The 14,330-nt window shown below is 38.5% G+C and overlaps 1 protein-coding gene across 16 annotated transcripts in view; it reads right to left on the bottom strand.

Moving 5' to 3' along the window:
- The window catches only part of ARPP21 (cAMP regulated phosphoprotein 21), a 186,752-nt gene that overhangs the window by 75,217 nt on the left and 97,205 nt on the right, over nt 1-14,330 (bottom strand). For 7 of the 16 annotated variants that reach the window (XM_019538053.1, XM_019537989.1, XM_019537974.1 and 4 more), the window contains 3 exons: nt 14,063-14,122; nt 11,204-11,436; nt 2,309-2,539 (listed from right to left, as the gene is read on the bottom strand). In XM_019538053.1, coding sequence (XP_019393598.1) covers nt 2,309-2,539; nt 11,204-11,436; nt 14,063-14,122 — 524 coding nt within the window. The remainder of the gene's footprint in view (nt 1-2,308; nt 2,540-11,203; nt 11,437-14,062; nt 14,123-14,330) is intronic. The other 9 variants (XM_019537995.1, XM_019538061.1, XM_019538036.1 and 6 more) reach the window with 5 other exon arrangements.

Here is a 14,330-nt window from a genome sequence, read left to right as displayed (position 1 = left end):
GATATAGTGAATAGTGTGTGGCAGATCTTTGCCAAATTCTTGCTATATAAGCTGCTATTCATGGTTTGGAAGGATTAGTAGCTCTCCTTAATCCAGCCATGTGAAGAGTGGATGGACTTCTTCCCATGCATACTGAAGTATGTGCAAAAAAGCTTCTTGAAAGCAGACTACAGAACACACAAAAATGTTCCTTCAACATATGTGAGGCACTCTTACACAGAGCTGGACAGAGCTGTCAGTAAACCACACAACTGACCAAGAACATGCAAATAAAGCTGGTGGTGTTTTTGCTCTCTCTCTACTGCCCTCCAAACCCCAGTTCTTGACAGAAACACTCAAACTCCTTCCTTTCCTGTCTCCAGTGCAAAATTCCAGTATGAAAACTCCAGAGTTTGAAAATATACACGCAAGTGATGTAGCTTGAAAAAATGCTTGTGTTCAAGAATAGGTCATTAAATCAGTCCACTATATATAAACTTTAAAATATCTTCCTGCATTTACATATGCTGAAGTATCTTGATTAGAATCAAATGCTATTATCCTCTAAAGTGCTTATGGAACACTTGATTTTATCCAGGTTGAAGCCATATTGGTCTAGAGGAAAAGGCAATCAGGACTCGTAGTAGAGATGATATCTTCTGAATCTTTGAAAAGAAATATGAACTTTCATTTCTACCCAGGAGACCTTTTACAATCTTTTCTCCAATGCCTGATGAAGGGTGTTTGTGCCCAAAAGCTTACAATTAAAGAATTTTTTTTTGCAAAAATCTTGCTGGTCTAATAAAAGAGATCATCTCTACTACGAGTCCTGATTGACTTGGTTTTACAGGATTTTTCAAGCTGTTGCATTTGTTAAGACTCCTTACCTTTTGTCCTTATTTTGTGTCCTCATCCTGACTACAAAGGTATTTCTAGTGGTGGACTCATGAATAAATTTTATTTTTTGGCACTAAACCTATTTTTATTTAACATGTAGACATAGATGCATCCAGAAAGTAGTGACTTTCACTACAAATAACGTTCCCCAAAATGAAAGCCGTATGTTGTTATTCATAAAACTTCGAATAATTATATCAGACTTCTGCTCCCAGTACAGAAGAAAATGCATTGCTTTTGTAGCTTTTTAATGCTCATATTAAACTCAGCTAAAAGAGGAATGCAGATTCCAGAGCCAGATACTACTTCAGTCATTGCCACTGAAATGGACCCAAGTCACTGAGGTAGCACCAGAGTCCTGGATCCTTAAGTCTTTTTTATAGTGCTAATAGAATACATGGCTTATGATATTGTAATATGCAGTTATTAAACATCTAATCTGAGGACATGATAAGTGATCTAGTTTAAATAAGAATCCTTTTAACTTTTCTGCAATATCAAACCCAAACTGAATTATTTTTGAGGTTAAAGGGGGTTTACATTAACTTTTTGCTCATAATTCCATGTATCTGCTTACTTTACCTCTGTGTAGTTCCAGTTAGAAGCAGGACTAGGGATACCAGGATACAAGAGTGTCTTTTCACCTACAACTTCCAATTTACTTACACAGATGTAAGCCAATCTTAGATAACAACACTAACTCCAGAATGCTAATTGAAACACCATATCCAAACCTTCTCTTCTTCCATTATTTAGTTATATTCTAAAGCTTTGCAAATTGTACATCAGTTGGTTCTAGATATCAGAGCAATGGCCTATTCCTGAGAAATGCTGAGCATCCTGACACCCTTTCCCATTCCCACCCTTCAAAACTACTAAAGGATTCAGCATCTCACAAGAAGACCGCAGCACCTGGCAAGATCAGAACTTTATTTTATAGAGATTCCAACAGTGCAGTATCAAATGCAGTAGTATAACTAGGGCTGGGTGAGTGGGACACCAACCCTGAGTAACAAATTAGGAGAGGCACCAGAATCACCCTTCCACCCCTGTGTTCCAGCAGCAAAAGCAGCCCCACAGCATTGCTTTCACAGCCGTAGCTCCCCCTCACTGGCACCTCTCCCCCATTCCTCCTTCACCCTCCCATTCTCCCATAGTGTTTGACCAGGGTTCAAACCCTTCTTATTGTATCTCTGATTAAATTACTTTTATTGTTCCTCACTGGCTATGTCAACATATATGAAGCCAACATATACTTGCTCCCAGATGTGAACACATCTAGCAAAATCTAGTTTTCAAATAAAAGTAACTACCTCCTCCCTAATGAAGCACTCAGCAGGTGGTGCTTCTCTAGCTACCAGTATTTTTTTGTGTGGATCTTAGTAGGTTCCCTAAAGCGTAATGAAGAAGATGGGGGAAATGACAGACTGACCTGTGTGGGGATTGAGGAGGATACTGCCAGGAGGTATCCCTGCAGCTTCAAGTGGAAGTATGATATAGCTGGTGTTGCTTGGTGCTACCTGGCCACTCATCCCATTCTCTGTATAGGAAACGCTGCCTGAAGAATTTGCTGACACGCCAGCAACAATGGATGCACCTTGTAGAGGCTGATGCGTTCGTGACAGGGATCCTGAGGAGCCAGCGCTGCTGGAAGACTCTGAACCTGAATGAGATATAGACTCTTAGTTAAAAAAGCCCAGTCTTCTACTCTCCTTAAGAGTCTGCATACACAAGATAATCCATTTTAAAGATGGCAAGCACTTACTAGATGACTAGCCTTCCCCTCTCCCTCCTATAGAAAATTGCTATTCCAGGATGGAAGCAGATAAATGAAAACTGACCCAGAGCAACCTACATTGATACAGTTTTTCTCTTTTTCTTTAAGGGGCACTCTCCACTAGATTGGATGAAGTTACTCTGATGCGGGGGGGTTTGCATTGTCTATCCTCACCCTGAATGTGCTAAAACAACAGCTCAGTGAGGTTCGGATGGTGGACTGGAATACATGTTTTTAAAACAATTGACTATCTTCAGACTGCATCTACATTCTGAGATGCTAACTGCAATCAGCTATGGCATAACCGCTTTCCTAAATATAAATCTGATCTGCAATTTTAAATACTACTACCAAAAGCTTATAAAAAAAAAAAGAACACTTGGAAAAGTTCAGGTGAATCAATTAAAGGTGTGAAATCAATACAAAGATGTTAAATAAACATTAAACCACGTGAACGTTCCCATTCAGAAGTAAACTGGCCTTAAATCACTGTAGCAGCAGCTTAGTCCTCACAGATAAAGTTACAGTGAGCTAAGGTTACTCTGCTTCTGACTAGAATGCTGCACACAAAAGTTTAATGTGCTTTAGATGTGTTCATTGACTTCATACCATTAGTTCACTCACCTTTACTTTTGCTGAGTGTCCTCATGTAGACCTGGAGAAGACGGGGAGGCAAAAAGGAAGTTTGGTTCCAGTGTGGGCCTCAGTTTGCCCCTAGCAGGATTCCAAAGCCCTGAATCATTTCTGAATCTTGTCCTTAACTTGCATCAATTTCCTTCTTGATAATTAGACTTGAGGAAATGTGTTTTTGAGTTTGTAGAAGCAATGGCAACAACCTAGAATCTGTGGGGGTTTGTACTTACTGGGCTTCTGCATAAAGCACTCCATTGTGTAAAATCTGATGTACATTTGTACTGCCTTTTGCTTAGTGCAATTTTCTACATACATATAGTAGCTGAACACATCTGTAGAAACTACAGTTTCACTGGGTTGCTAGGGCCAAGGACACTCTTCCTAATCAACCAGTCAGGAAGCTAGTGCAGGATGCAGAAGAATTTTTGAATTGTTTGTGTGTGCTCTGAAACTGTCGTAGCTGCTACTTTTTCAACAAAGGTTTACATGGTATGTTGTACAAACATCCATTGGAAAATTATGAAGACTACTGAACTATCTACTTCATAATATTAATTTCTGTGGCAATTTGAATGGCAGAGACATGCTTGGATGGATGAATTTCTTGATGGCACCTTTGGGAACTTCGGCATAGTATTCTGGTATTTTCTGTTTTTAGATGTAAAAACAACATTTAGCAGAAATTCATTTTTCTCTCTGTGGAAAATACAGTAATTATCAGATCATTTTCCATGTTTGACTGGCCGTATTGCATTAATTTCAACATTGATTCTTTTGGGGGGGGGGGGGTTCTCGCTTTCTGTGTGTGATAGCTGACTTATCAAAATCCTATTGATCTGAATTCTCCCTGGGGATGAAAGATGAAGTTAAGTATGAAATTCTTTTATTATAATAATTTAAGTAGGGCCCACTAACTGTTATTCCTTTAATTGCCCATTTTGTGCTCTTTGAAGGAAATGCTGTAAAAGAACAGTGTAACTTTGTAATGGATTTTTTTTTTCTTTTCAGATGCTTTTATGTAATAATAGTCTTCGCTTTATCAATTTATGAACATTGGAGACAAATCCAGAGTGCCTCTAAATTAAGTTGATATTAAGAGCTGCTAGGAGCTGTGGAACAAGCATTTAATTTCTCATTTCTGCTGCATTTTAGTTAAAATGATTTTACTGAAACTAGCTTACTTTCAGAATCATCAATGATTGGCTCTTTCTTATTAACAGAAATGTTTCATTCAGTGGAACAACTTGAAGAAATGAACGAGACCAATTTTCTCCAGGTTTTGAGTCCCCTTCCTATATTATTACTTAACAACTCTTGATCATGTTTACATTATTCTTTAGAAGAACTATCCATTTTTGTTGCCTCAGCACTACAAGAGCTTATTCCCTACCATTATATTATGTGCTGTTATACTGAGTTAAATTCAAACACTGATGCTCATGTTCATTAATGAATAAATGCTAATTATTTGTTTATAGCGACTTTCATGTTTACTTCAGTCAACACGAGAAGAAGTCACCTAATACAGACTGAAAATATGAACTAGTGAGCTTTAAAAGACTTTACAAGCCATGGAGAGTTTTGCCCGTCATCCTGAAGTTATTGAAATCTAAAAAAACTGGACTTCTCTTAGTTCACAGCTCTCCATACCCCTCCTTTTTCAATATCTACCAACAATTTGTTCCATCCTCTAGTTAAATTCTCCTAGCCAGTTCACCGTTATGCTTTTAGACCAGGGCCAGTAACCTACAGCTCGTAGGGTAGGTCTAACCTGTGAAGAAAATGGATCTGGCCAACATCATCTCAGGGAATCACAGCATACTCCAGCCAGGGCAGCAGAGGAGGCATACATATGGTTCTAGTTCCTGCTTTTTGCTGTCTATTCCCTTTGCAGCCTCTGCTGATTATGGTGGAGGCCGGGGGGGGAGGGGACAGGGGGGTAGGGCATTTGCATAGGGGGCTGGCTGGCTGTTTTAAACCGTTCTAAGAGTGCCATATCCATTTCATAACAGACATAAAAATCTTGATGTTCCCATCAGTTACCTATTAACATGTATTTAGATGTGTTCTTCAATGCTAGAATTAAGTAGAACCTGTAAGTACCTGAGAATTATATGGAAATTCAAAAAGGGGCAAGAGATGAAAAAAGACATTGGAAAACACCTAGATATTTTGGGGGAAAGACTCCCCTCAAAGTTTTTCATGCCCCTGGTTTTAAATGATCAAGCCAGTGGCATTTCTACCGTCTCTTTTAGGCCACAGACCTTCTGGACTTTCTCCTATACTTAATGTTCAACTTAACTTGCCCTTTGCTTAATCCCCTCTCTGTGCTCCTAGGCCCATCTCTTGGACCATCCTAATCAATTTTTCCTCCTCCCTGTTGCCTACATTCTTCATAGGATATCCTTATAACCAATGACAAAGACTCCCTCTCCAGTCAACTGGCCCATCTAATTACCCAATCCCTACTTGTCCTCTGGGGTAAATTTCACAGGAGCAACACATTAATCACTTTTATCTTGGATGCATTTTCACAGAATCAAAAATACTGATTTTCTAGTTTTAAAAACCTGTACTTTCTAATCTGGTTTTTTTCCATTTTTTATCTAGCTTTTATCACCACTGTAGCTCTGGGTTCCTATGAAAGTGATACCAACTCGAACTCGAAATTCTGGAAACAAGAATGATGTTTCTGTGCGACAAGCTGGTAGGTAGCTTGTGAGTAGAATCAGGTAGCTTTTAATTTACTGCTCCTCCACCTACTTTCCCAAGATTGCCATTGGGAATATTTACCCGATCAACTTGACTGGAAGAAAACATAAACAAGCAGAAATCTGGTTCCAAAACCAGGGCATAAAATGATAATTTACAGGATCCTTTAACAAAACGGTTAGAGTTTTTAAAGGCTTGTAGTTAAGATTACAATTTCCCTTCAGGACCACTAAGGAATGCCAAACCCCCTGGATTAGATTTCAATTTTTATTATATTTATATATATTTCATATAACTCAACTGAATGTAATGATTACTATAGGTTTGTATCATCAGTCAGAATACGGCCAACTGTTTGTAGAGAGAGGGAAAAAAGAATTTGAATTGGGGCTTATGAGGCGGTGCTGTAGTACAAAAACTGTACTGTAAAGAACTAGACTAAAGATGAAATAAAGTATATTGTTTACATTTTCAAATTGACAATACTTATGTTTAGAATGCACACTTTGTTTCCTTACCTAAATTAATAAAAAATATTATAAATAGTAAATGAAAATAATACTGTTAACTAGGAAAAACAGTTTGTCCTCATAAGGATAGATCGGGGTTGAATAGGAGCATACCTGACAGATACATTCATATGCAGAGCCATCTTTCCTCATTAAATACGTATGAATAGTCAAACTGGAAAAAAAATCTATTACAGCACAAAAGTCTAAAGTAACTGGGGATATGGATGATGTCATAAATTGCAGGAATGTGCTCTGAGTAATTTTTTTAATTATTACATCTCCTTCCCTGACCAAATATTGATTTATTGCTTTAATAATGCACCTGTCTATATCCATTATGCTTCAAGATATCCGTGCAACAGGTAACATATTTGTGAGGTATCAATGTGCTTTTAAATTAAAATAGGTATATTTATATTTTTAGCAAACACCACAAGCAAAAATATAATAAAAAATAAAATAGAATGGTACAATGAATTTAAAGCAGCTCATTTTGTTCCCAGGGCATGGAATCATCACTTCTTTGATAATTTCTTAATTTCTTGCAATAAACCAGGCCAAGTAAGGTGAACAACACATTCTATGTTCTGCTTGAATCCAGCTGTGAGACCATATACTCATCACTTCACTGTGCCTCACTGTCTTTCTTTCTAAAACTGGAATAATGATACTGACATCCTATGTACAGTTCTTTAGATTTACTCATAAAGACTTCTGTATGCTATTAATTATCATTATCACCATCATCCTAATAGAAGGATGGAAACAGAATGTTTGGAGATATAGGGAAGAAACACAGAGATTTGCTACTACTGAACTCTTAGGATAGGGACAGACATTACACAGAAACTGGTTTAAGTGATCAGAAATGGGTTTAAACCGGTAACAGAACAAATGTTCATTGCACGTAAACCAGTTTGAAAATGGCTGAAACTGGTTTGAGATAAACCTGGTTGAATACAATATCCGACTTAACTGACTTGGCTCAAACCAGTTTAAGCAATATCTGTCCCAGACTCCTTGCTGCTTTAAGATAAACCAGACACCCCCAGCATCCCAGTATGCTCTCTGGGCTGGGCAGGGCACTCTGCTCCACAGCAAGGCTCTCCCCTCCCCTCTGCTCCCTGGCTGCAGCTCCAGAGACTCCCCTCACCACTCCCTGCTAAGCAGGAACTCCCCCTTCCCCTTTGCCTTGCTGAGGAGGTGTCTGGTATTAGCTAGCAGACCAGTGCTGGCTATGGTCTGTGCTGAGTCAACAAGCAGCTGGTAATGTCCCTCTGTTGTTTTCTTAATTGGGTAATAAACACTGTTATCAATTCCCTGCTGGCTTAATCAAAGCCAGGCCACACCCCACTCAGCTCCAGGCTGTGCAAGGAAGGGAGGGCTGCTCCAGCACCCCCAGTTTATAACCTGAGGCACATGCCTGCACTTCTGGGATGCTTGCCTGTTTACAAAACTGATTTAGCCATCCAGGTTAGACTAACCTGCAAAGACTGAATCAATTCAGGCTCAGGCATTTTTCAATGCCTGTCCCTAGCCTTACATACTTCTTCAAGGCATCTATGAACATACATAGAACATTATGAGCCTTAGACACCGTGAATATCTGTTTTTTCCCCAGTAAAGATATTTCATAGATAATAAATGCATGCTGTCTAGATGACAACCAGCTACTCTGAATTTTGTTTACTAGCTACTGATCTTGATCTGGTACTTTCATTTAATCCATTATGCACTCTGTGACTGACTGCTGATCCCAACCTGTGTTGTGTCTCTTGTACGTAAATGAAAATATGGTGACATTTGTGTCTGACCTCCATAAAACACATATCAAAGACTTGGATGTTTAGTGAACAACACCAGTAACTTGAACTTTAGTACTTGTTGCATTTTTTAAACTTCTGTGTAAACTACACCTAAGGTGTAAAAGTTTTACCAGCATCTACTATAATGCAGAAAACATTTGCTAGTCAGTATGGAAGGAGTGTATGGAATGAGGAACAGTCACATGAACAAAAAGAGTGTATTCTGGGGAGAAGAAAGCAAAATATGAGGGCATGGTCCCCCCTCCCCCCTTTTTTTTAAAGAATGGTCAATCTTGGCTGAGTTATTACCATAACACATCATTTTAGTGATAACATCAGACTCTTTTCTTCTTATGAGTCTTAATTCCCCTGAATTCCTCAGGCTGACTGACAGCTTCACTTTATGTCCTGGTTTTGAAAGTGTGAGTTTGTTTTGACATCCAGTCTTGCTCTTTTTTTTCACCTCTTTTATTTAGCTGCTTTCTCCTTTCCTGTGCCTTGACAAGCTTTCAAATTGGAACACTTAGATAAAAAAATTAAAAAGCTCTAAAGCACTTACAATATCTAATCACTCTACAAAGAACGTGGTATTTTAATATTACTGAAGCGTTTTAAATGTATTAGAAGAGCTTTCATTTGGAAGTGATTTGGGATTTGGTGAATATATAGTCCAGATACATTTACAGTTATTAGAGCTCTTCAGAGATTTTTTTTTATTATTTTGTAAGTGCATCATTTGATATGCTTGATTTTAGTGCTATGAAGGCTATTTAAAACTATTAAATCTTTTGCAATTAACATGTGTCCGAACACTCCAAACTGGATTCCCATGACTTTGTTCAAGCACTTTGTCTCTCTCTATTTAGTGCAGCAGGGAATTGCAATCAATTCAGAACTAGACTTCAAATTATACCAAGCTGCTGCTGTGCTTCATCAAATTATTGGGTTAGATTGTAGGACTGTACAAAGATCCATTTGAATTAGTGGAGCTTAGACACATTCCATCAGCTGAGAATATGGCCCTCATTTTATTGTGTGCACCCGTTGAAAATAAGAAGCATATCTTAAAAGACGCTTGGGTAAGTTTTAGCTATATTGTTTTTATAAGTTCAAGCACATCTGTTATGTAAATAAATATAACCACAAAGGGCCATAATAGAAGTTACTTGGTCCTTAATCAGTGCAATTTTACCTGGGCAAGGAAAGTAAAACTTAAAAGGAATCTGAGGGATTTACTTATAAAATGCAGTATGTTCTTTTGTCACAGGTCCCAAGGGGCTCCATGCTAACTTTGAGAAGAGCAAATTTTAAAAGAGTACGATTCAATTGAGTCATTTTTTTTTAAAGTTGGCAAGTATGGCAAGGTAACAGAAAACCCTCACTGAACTTAGATTCAAGGATCTTGGAATACAGACTGCTTCACACGAAGGACAGATCTACATCATGCTTTTGGGTCGGAGAAAAAAAGGGAAGCAAAGAATCCAGTATGACCTCAGGAGCATAAGGCTTGATAAATTGGGCTTAAATTGACTAATGTCTCCAATGCACTTTGAAGTTGACAGTCACTAAGTGCTAAATATTGATTACTACTGGGATTGTACTATATTTATGTAATGATCCAAACTGATGGAGTTGTCTGATGGCCCTGATCATTTATTACACACATTTATGTAAAAATAGAAAATAACTTAATGGCATAGTTGGGAATTACTCAGAACCATACCGTGACTCACCCTAATATTAATGTATCCAGGAACGATAATGCAAACAACAAGGGATTTCTTTTTCTTTTTACAATCATATGAGTTCTAAAAAAAATCATGTAGGAACTAAGAGACTTCAAGCCCCTTCAGAAGTCAGAATTGTATTACTTTATATTATGTTGTCCTGTGGTACCTCAATTTCAATCAGGTAGTCTGGCTGGAGACTATCTACAGGTGCTGAGAAGGCAAATGGCCTCGAAAATCTGAAGACTGGAGAAAAATATGGTGTTCATATTTTAGACTGGACCAACTTTTACTGTGCTCTATTTTTGTACAATAAAGAAAAAAAGACTGAAAAAGGCAGTATTCATTACCTGATGGAACTATCATTTTTTAGTCCATTGTAATTTTGTATAGCACACAAGCTGAACTGGTTGTTCCATGAAAAACAGTGAAATGAATTTACTTTGCATAGATATCTAAGCCCTTGGGGGGAAGAATGCATCATGCGGTTATCAACTTTTTTAGACTCTTGGCACCCCTTGGAAAATGCCAGCCCCCAGCTTTCTCTTATTTTTTTGACTATAGAAAAGTAGCAGAGAAAATTTGCTGCTGAAAAGAACTCAGCAAGATCACAGCACGTCAAATGTTTCTGACATCCTGAATTCCTGTTTGAAATCTGCAGGTTTATCTTGTGAATCACATGTAAGGCCGTGATTACACTTGTACCAGTAGGGTACATGTGATCAGAAACCAGTCTATAACTGCAACAGAACCGAAGTTTGGCACACCTAGACTGGTTTAAAAATGACAGAACTAATAAGTTCTGTGCCCTGTTCTCCCCTCCTCACAACCAAATGGTGAATGTGTGTTTTGTTCACTACCAATCTAAACTACGTCGCTTACAGAAAACCATGGAACTTAGATCAATTTCGCCTTGGTTTTTGAATGTCTGTACCTAGCTTAGGTGTTTGCATGCCTAAAATATTAATATTCCTGTGGCACCGTGGTTGAGAGTCACTGATCTAGACACAGTTACAGAATTATATAGACAGGTACGTAAATAAAGCATGAACAATAAATACATAACAGACTTGTAGTTCACGATACAGTGTGGCTGCAAAGAAACAATCACACACTTCTTATAGCTGAAAGAAAGTACTCCGAATCCAATACAGTACTAGCTACCTGTTTTAGACAGTTTGCCGGTACTCCTGTTACTTGATGAACTATCTCCTCTTGTCAGAACAGTTATACCACCAAAACTTGCTGTCTTTGTTATGGCTGGCTTCAAATTGCGATTTGAGCTGTCTGAGTCTGTGCTGCTCCATGGCCTCTGGTGGTCTGTCCATTTCAATTCATTCTCTGTGCTGCTTTGCCGACTGCCAGATGCCTTCCCCGTGCTATCTCTGTTACCCCTAGAGAACCATCAAACAAACAAAGATATATACAAACAAAAAAAAATGTCTGGCTAAAATCTGCTCTTGGGCAAAGCTGGGTAACACTGGTGTAAACTGACTGAAGTGAATGGAGTTATTCTGAATTTGCATGAGTCTAAATAAGAACAAAAGTGGCTCTATAATTATATGTAGTCAGTGTGCAAATATAATACAACACTTTTGATGGATCTAGCATTTGCCACATAGTACTTAACATATGTATGCAAAAGGGAACTAACAGCACTTCAGCAGTTATGTATATGTCCATATTACTGTAAAGCTACTAATACCCACTTGGTTTGATCTGAATGTGTCATATCCCGCTACAAGCCCCTTCCTGGGTTTAATTTCTATTATGTCATCCAATTTAAACTTTCTGTCTCTAACGTCAGAGCCCCATATAAACTCCACCTTTCACTTGTTATCCTCCTTTGTTGTTTGTTCCATATTGTTCCTACTCCACTAATGTTCCTCCCACTCTTGTCCATCCCTTTGTCCACTCCTCACAATCACCAATAGGCTTTCCTCCATACAGCCTACTCTAGATAAAACTTCCCAGCATTACTGCTACCTTGTCTGCATTTCTGATCCTCTTAAAGACATGTTTGCCTTGTGTTGCCTGTGGTGAATCATTGTAAATTGTTCCCTAACTGTTCAGCCTTAAATTGTAAGTATCTTGGTGTAAGGATTTCCTATTCCGAACTAGCTGCAAAGCACCCAGCACTTTGCAGGTTATAGCATTAAGTGCACTAAGAGCTGCAAGCAGAAGTTGGAGAGCAGAAATTGGCTTATTATGAATAGCTTACAAACTGCTGCCAAATGAAAAACAAAAATGTCTGTAAAGCTGTGTAAAAATCATGTTTTTCAAAGCAAAGCTGCCAACACTTGCATTTTTGAAGGTTTCAGGCCAGATTTTTATTTTTTAATGTAGCATTTGCCATTTCACAGCATTTTCCATAAATGAAAAGCACAGGATGGTGAAATCAGCTTCTGCTTTTCATTTAGAGAACATGCAGGTTGTGTCACTGTGGAGGTGAAGAAGCTGAATATCAAAGATCCAGATATCAGCTTGGCACATCCCTCGGCTGTGATCAGTCTTACATGGATGTTACCAGTAGCATTTACCTGTTAACCTTGGGAGACCCAAACAGTGGGAATGCATAGAAAAAAGAGCACAGATGCAATAAAGTAAAAAAGAGAAAAAGCTTAAAAGGAAAATAGTCTTTACAATTTAAGTAGAAAGAAAAAAGAATATGTCGGGCATTATTTACAGGTTCTTTTATATTACTCTGCTGTAAAGATCAATCTCTCTCTTCATTTTATGGTTTTATTAGCTTGGAGAAAGAAAAATAGAGTATTCTGATTATCCAAAATTTTTTCAGAGACTGATGTTATTTTTCACAAGCCTCTGAGGAATCAAAGGTTTTAGATATCCCATCAGCCTCCCACCCACAACCTAAAAACTCTAGACAGCCACTATGACCTGCCCTTTGGGAATTTGAGTGTGATGTATCCTCTTGTTTGTATCCCTAGCTTACTTTTTCTTTGGGACCTGTTAGCTGGACATACACATGAGGCAGGTCTACATTTTGTTACTGTCCCATCATTTAGTACTTGTTTTAGGAAGCTACTGTATGGCACAGTTCTTTTTAGCAGCTACATCGCTGTAGCAAAGTGCAATAGTAAGGTTGCTCATTGCTACGGCTGCACAGGCTCCTCAAACCCTACACCCTCAACCCTCCAACTGCCAATCTGTATATTATATATTATTTTGGGGTAGATCTCTCTCTTTCTCTCTCTCACACACACGCACACACATATACACATTAACATATAGTTATGTTTGTAGGGTATCAGTTATGCTTTTAAAAGTGCTTTGTACTTTCTTGTCCTCTGCCTGTGACAAGCCGTAGGGGCTTACTTTTTATAATGTTCAGTATGGACACCTCTAACTGAATAAAACTGGAGCTGTAGGTACTCATGACCTCTGAAAATCGGACTCCTCCTAAGCGTCTCAAATTAAATTCTGTAGCAAGCTGGTAGGTTTTTCTATTGATCTAGGGTCTCTGAAAATCTGGGTCACTGTGGGATGCGAAGCCTGTTAACCTGATGACTCCTCAACGTGATGGAGCGGTTTTCTGGGCACGGGGACTAGGATCAGGACTAAAAAGGTCACCAAGGAGAAAGCTTTATGAATAGTACAACTTTTGGGAAAATGCTTTATGCTGTGCTCTTTTTATTTCATCTGCCAGTAAAATAACCACAGAAAACTGTTTGACTTTAGGCACTACCTCATGGTATATGAGCACTCTGTACAAAAGTAGGCTGGACTCAGCACACTCTCAGCATTGCAGCACTCAAAATGGCTGTGGCTTTTGGATCAAGTTTTGGCAGGCACTCTGGATGAAATGAGGACTAGGTTTCCTGACTACAAGTCTTGTGCTCTAATCACAGGAACCCTCATTCCCCTCCATGTACATGTCTCTACACCCACAAGCCTACACCCACTAAAATGCCAATCTTCATCTGGCACAGACGAGGCATAGATAAACTTAAAGTGAAAGTTACTTGTAAACACATATTAAATAAAATAAGCCATACAAACCTAAATAGCTGTCTTTTCTTATGGGTGTCACTGCATATACTATTGTCTTCCAAGAGCCTACTGAAAATGAAAAAAAAAGATTATGGAGACAAAACCAGGAGTTTTTAATGATATATTTAACTTCTTGTCTTCTCCATTAAGTCTCACATTGCTTATTATAAACAACTTCTATTTTCCTATACCCAGATTGAAAGAAAAGGGCCTAAATTCGCCCTTACCATGACTTCAGTGGCCCTACACCAGGGTGATTTTGGCCCAAGATTGTCTT

The sequence above is a fragment of the Crocodylus porosus genome, unplaced genomic scaffold (genome assembly GCF_001723895.1).
Source record: "Crocodylus porosus isolate Cpor-Errol unplaced genomic scaffold, CroPor_comp1, whole genome shotgun sequence".
Taxonomy (NCBI): domain Eukaryota; kingdom Metazoa; phylum Chordata; order Crocodylia; family Crocodylidae; genus Crocodylus; species Crocodylus porosus.
Note: the sequence above shows the minus strand (reverse complement) of the source record. Positions and strands in the feature narration are given on the sequence as shown.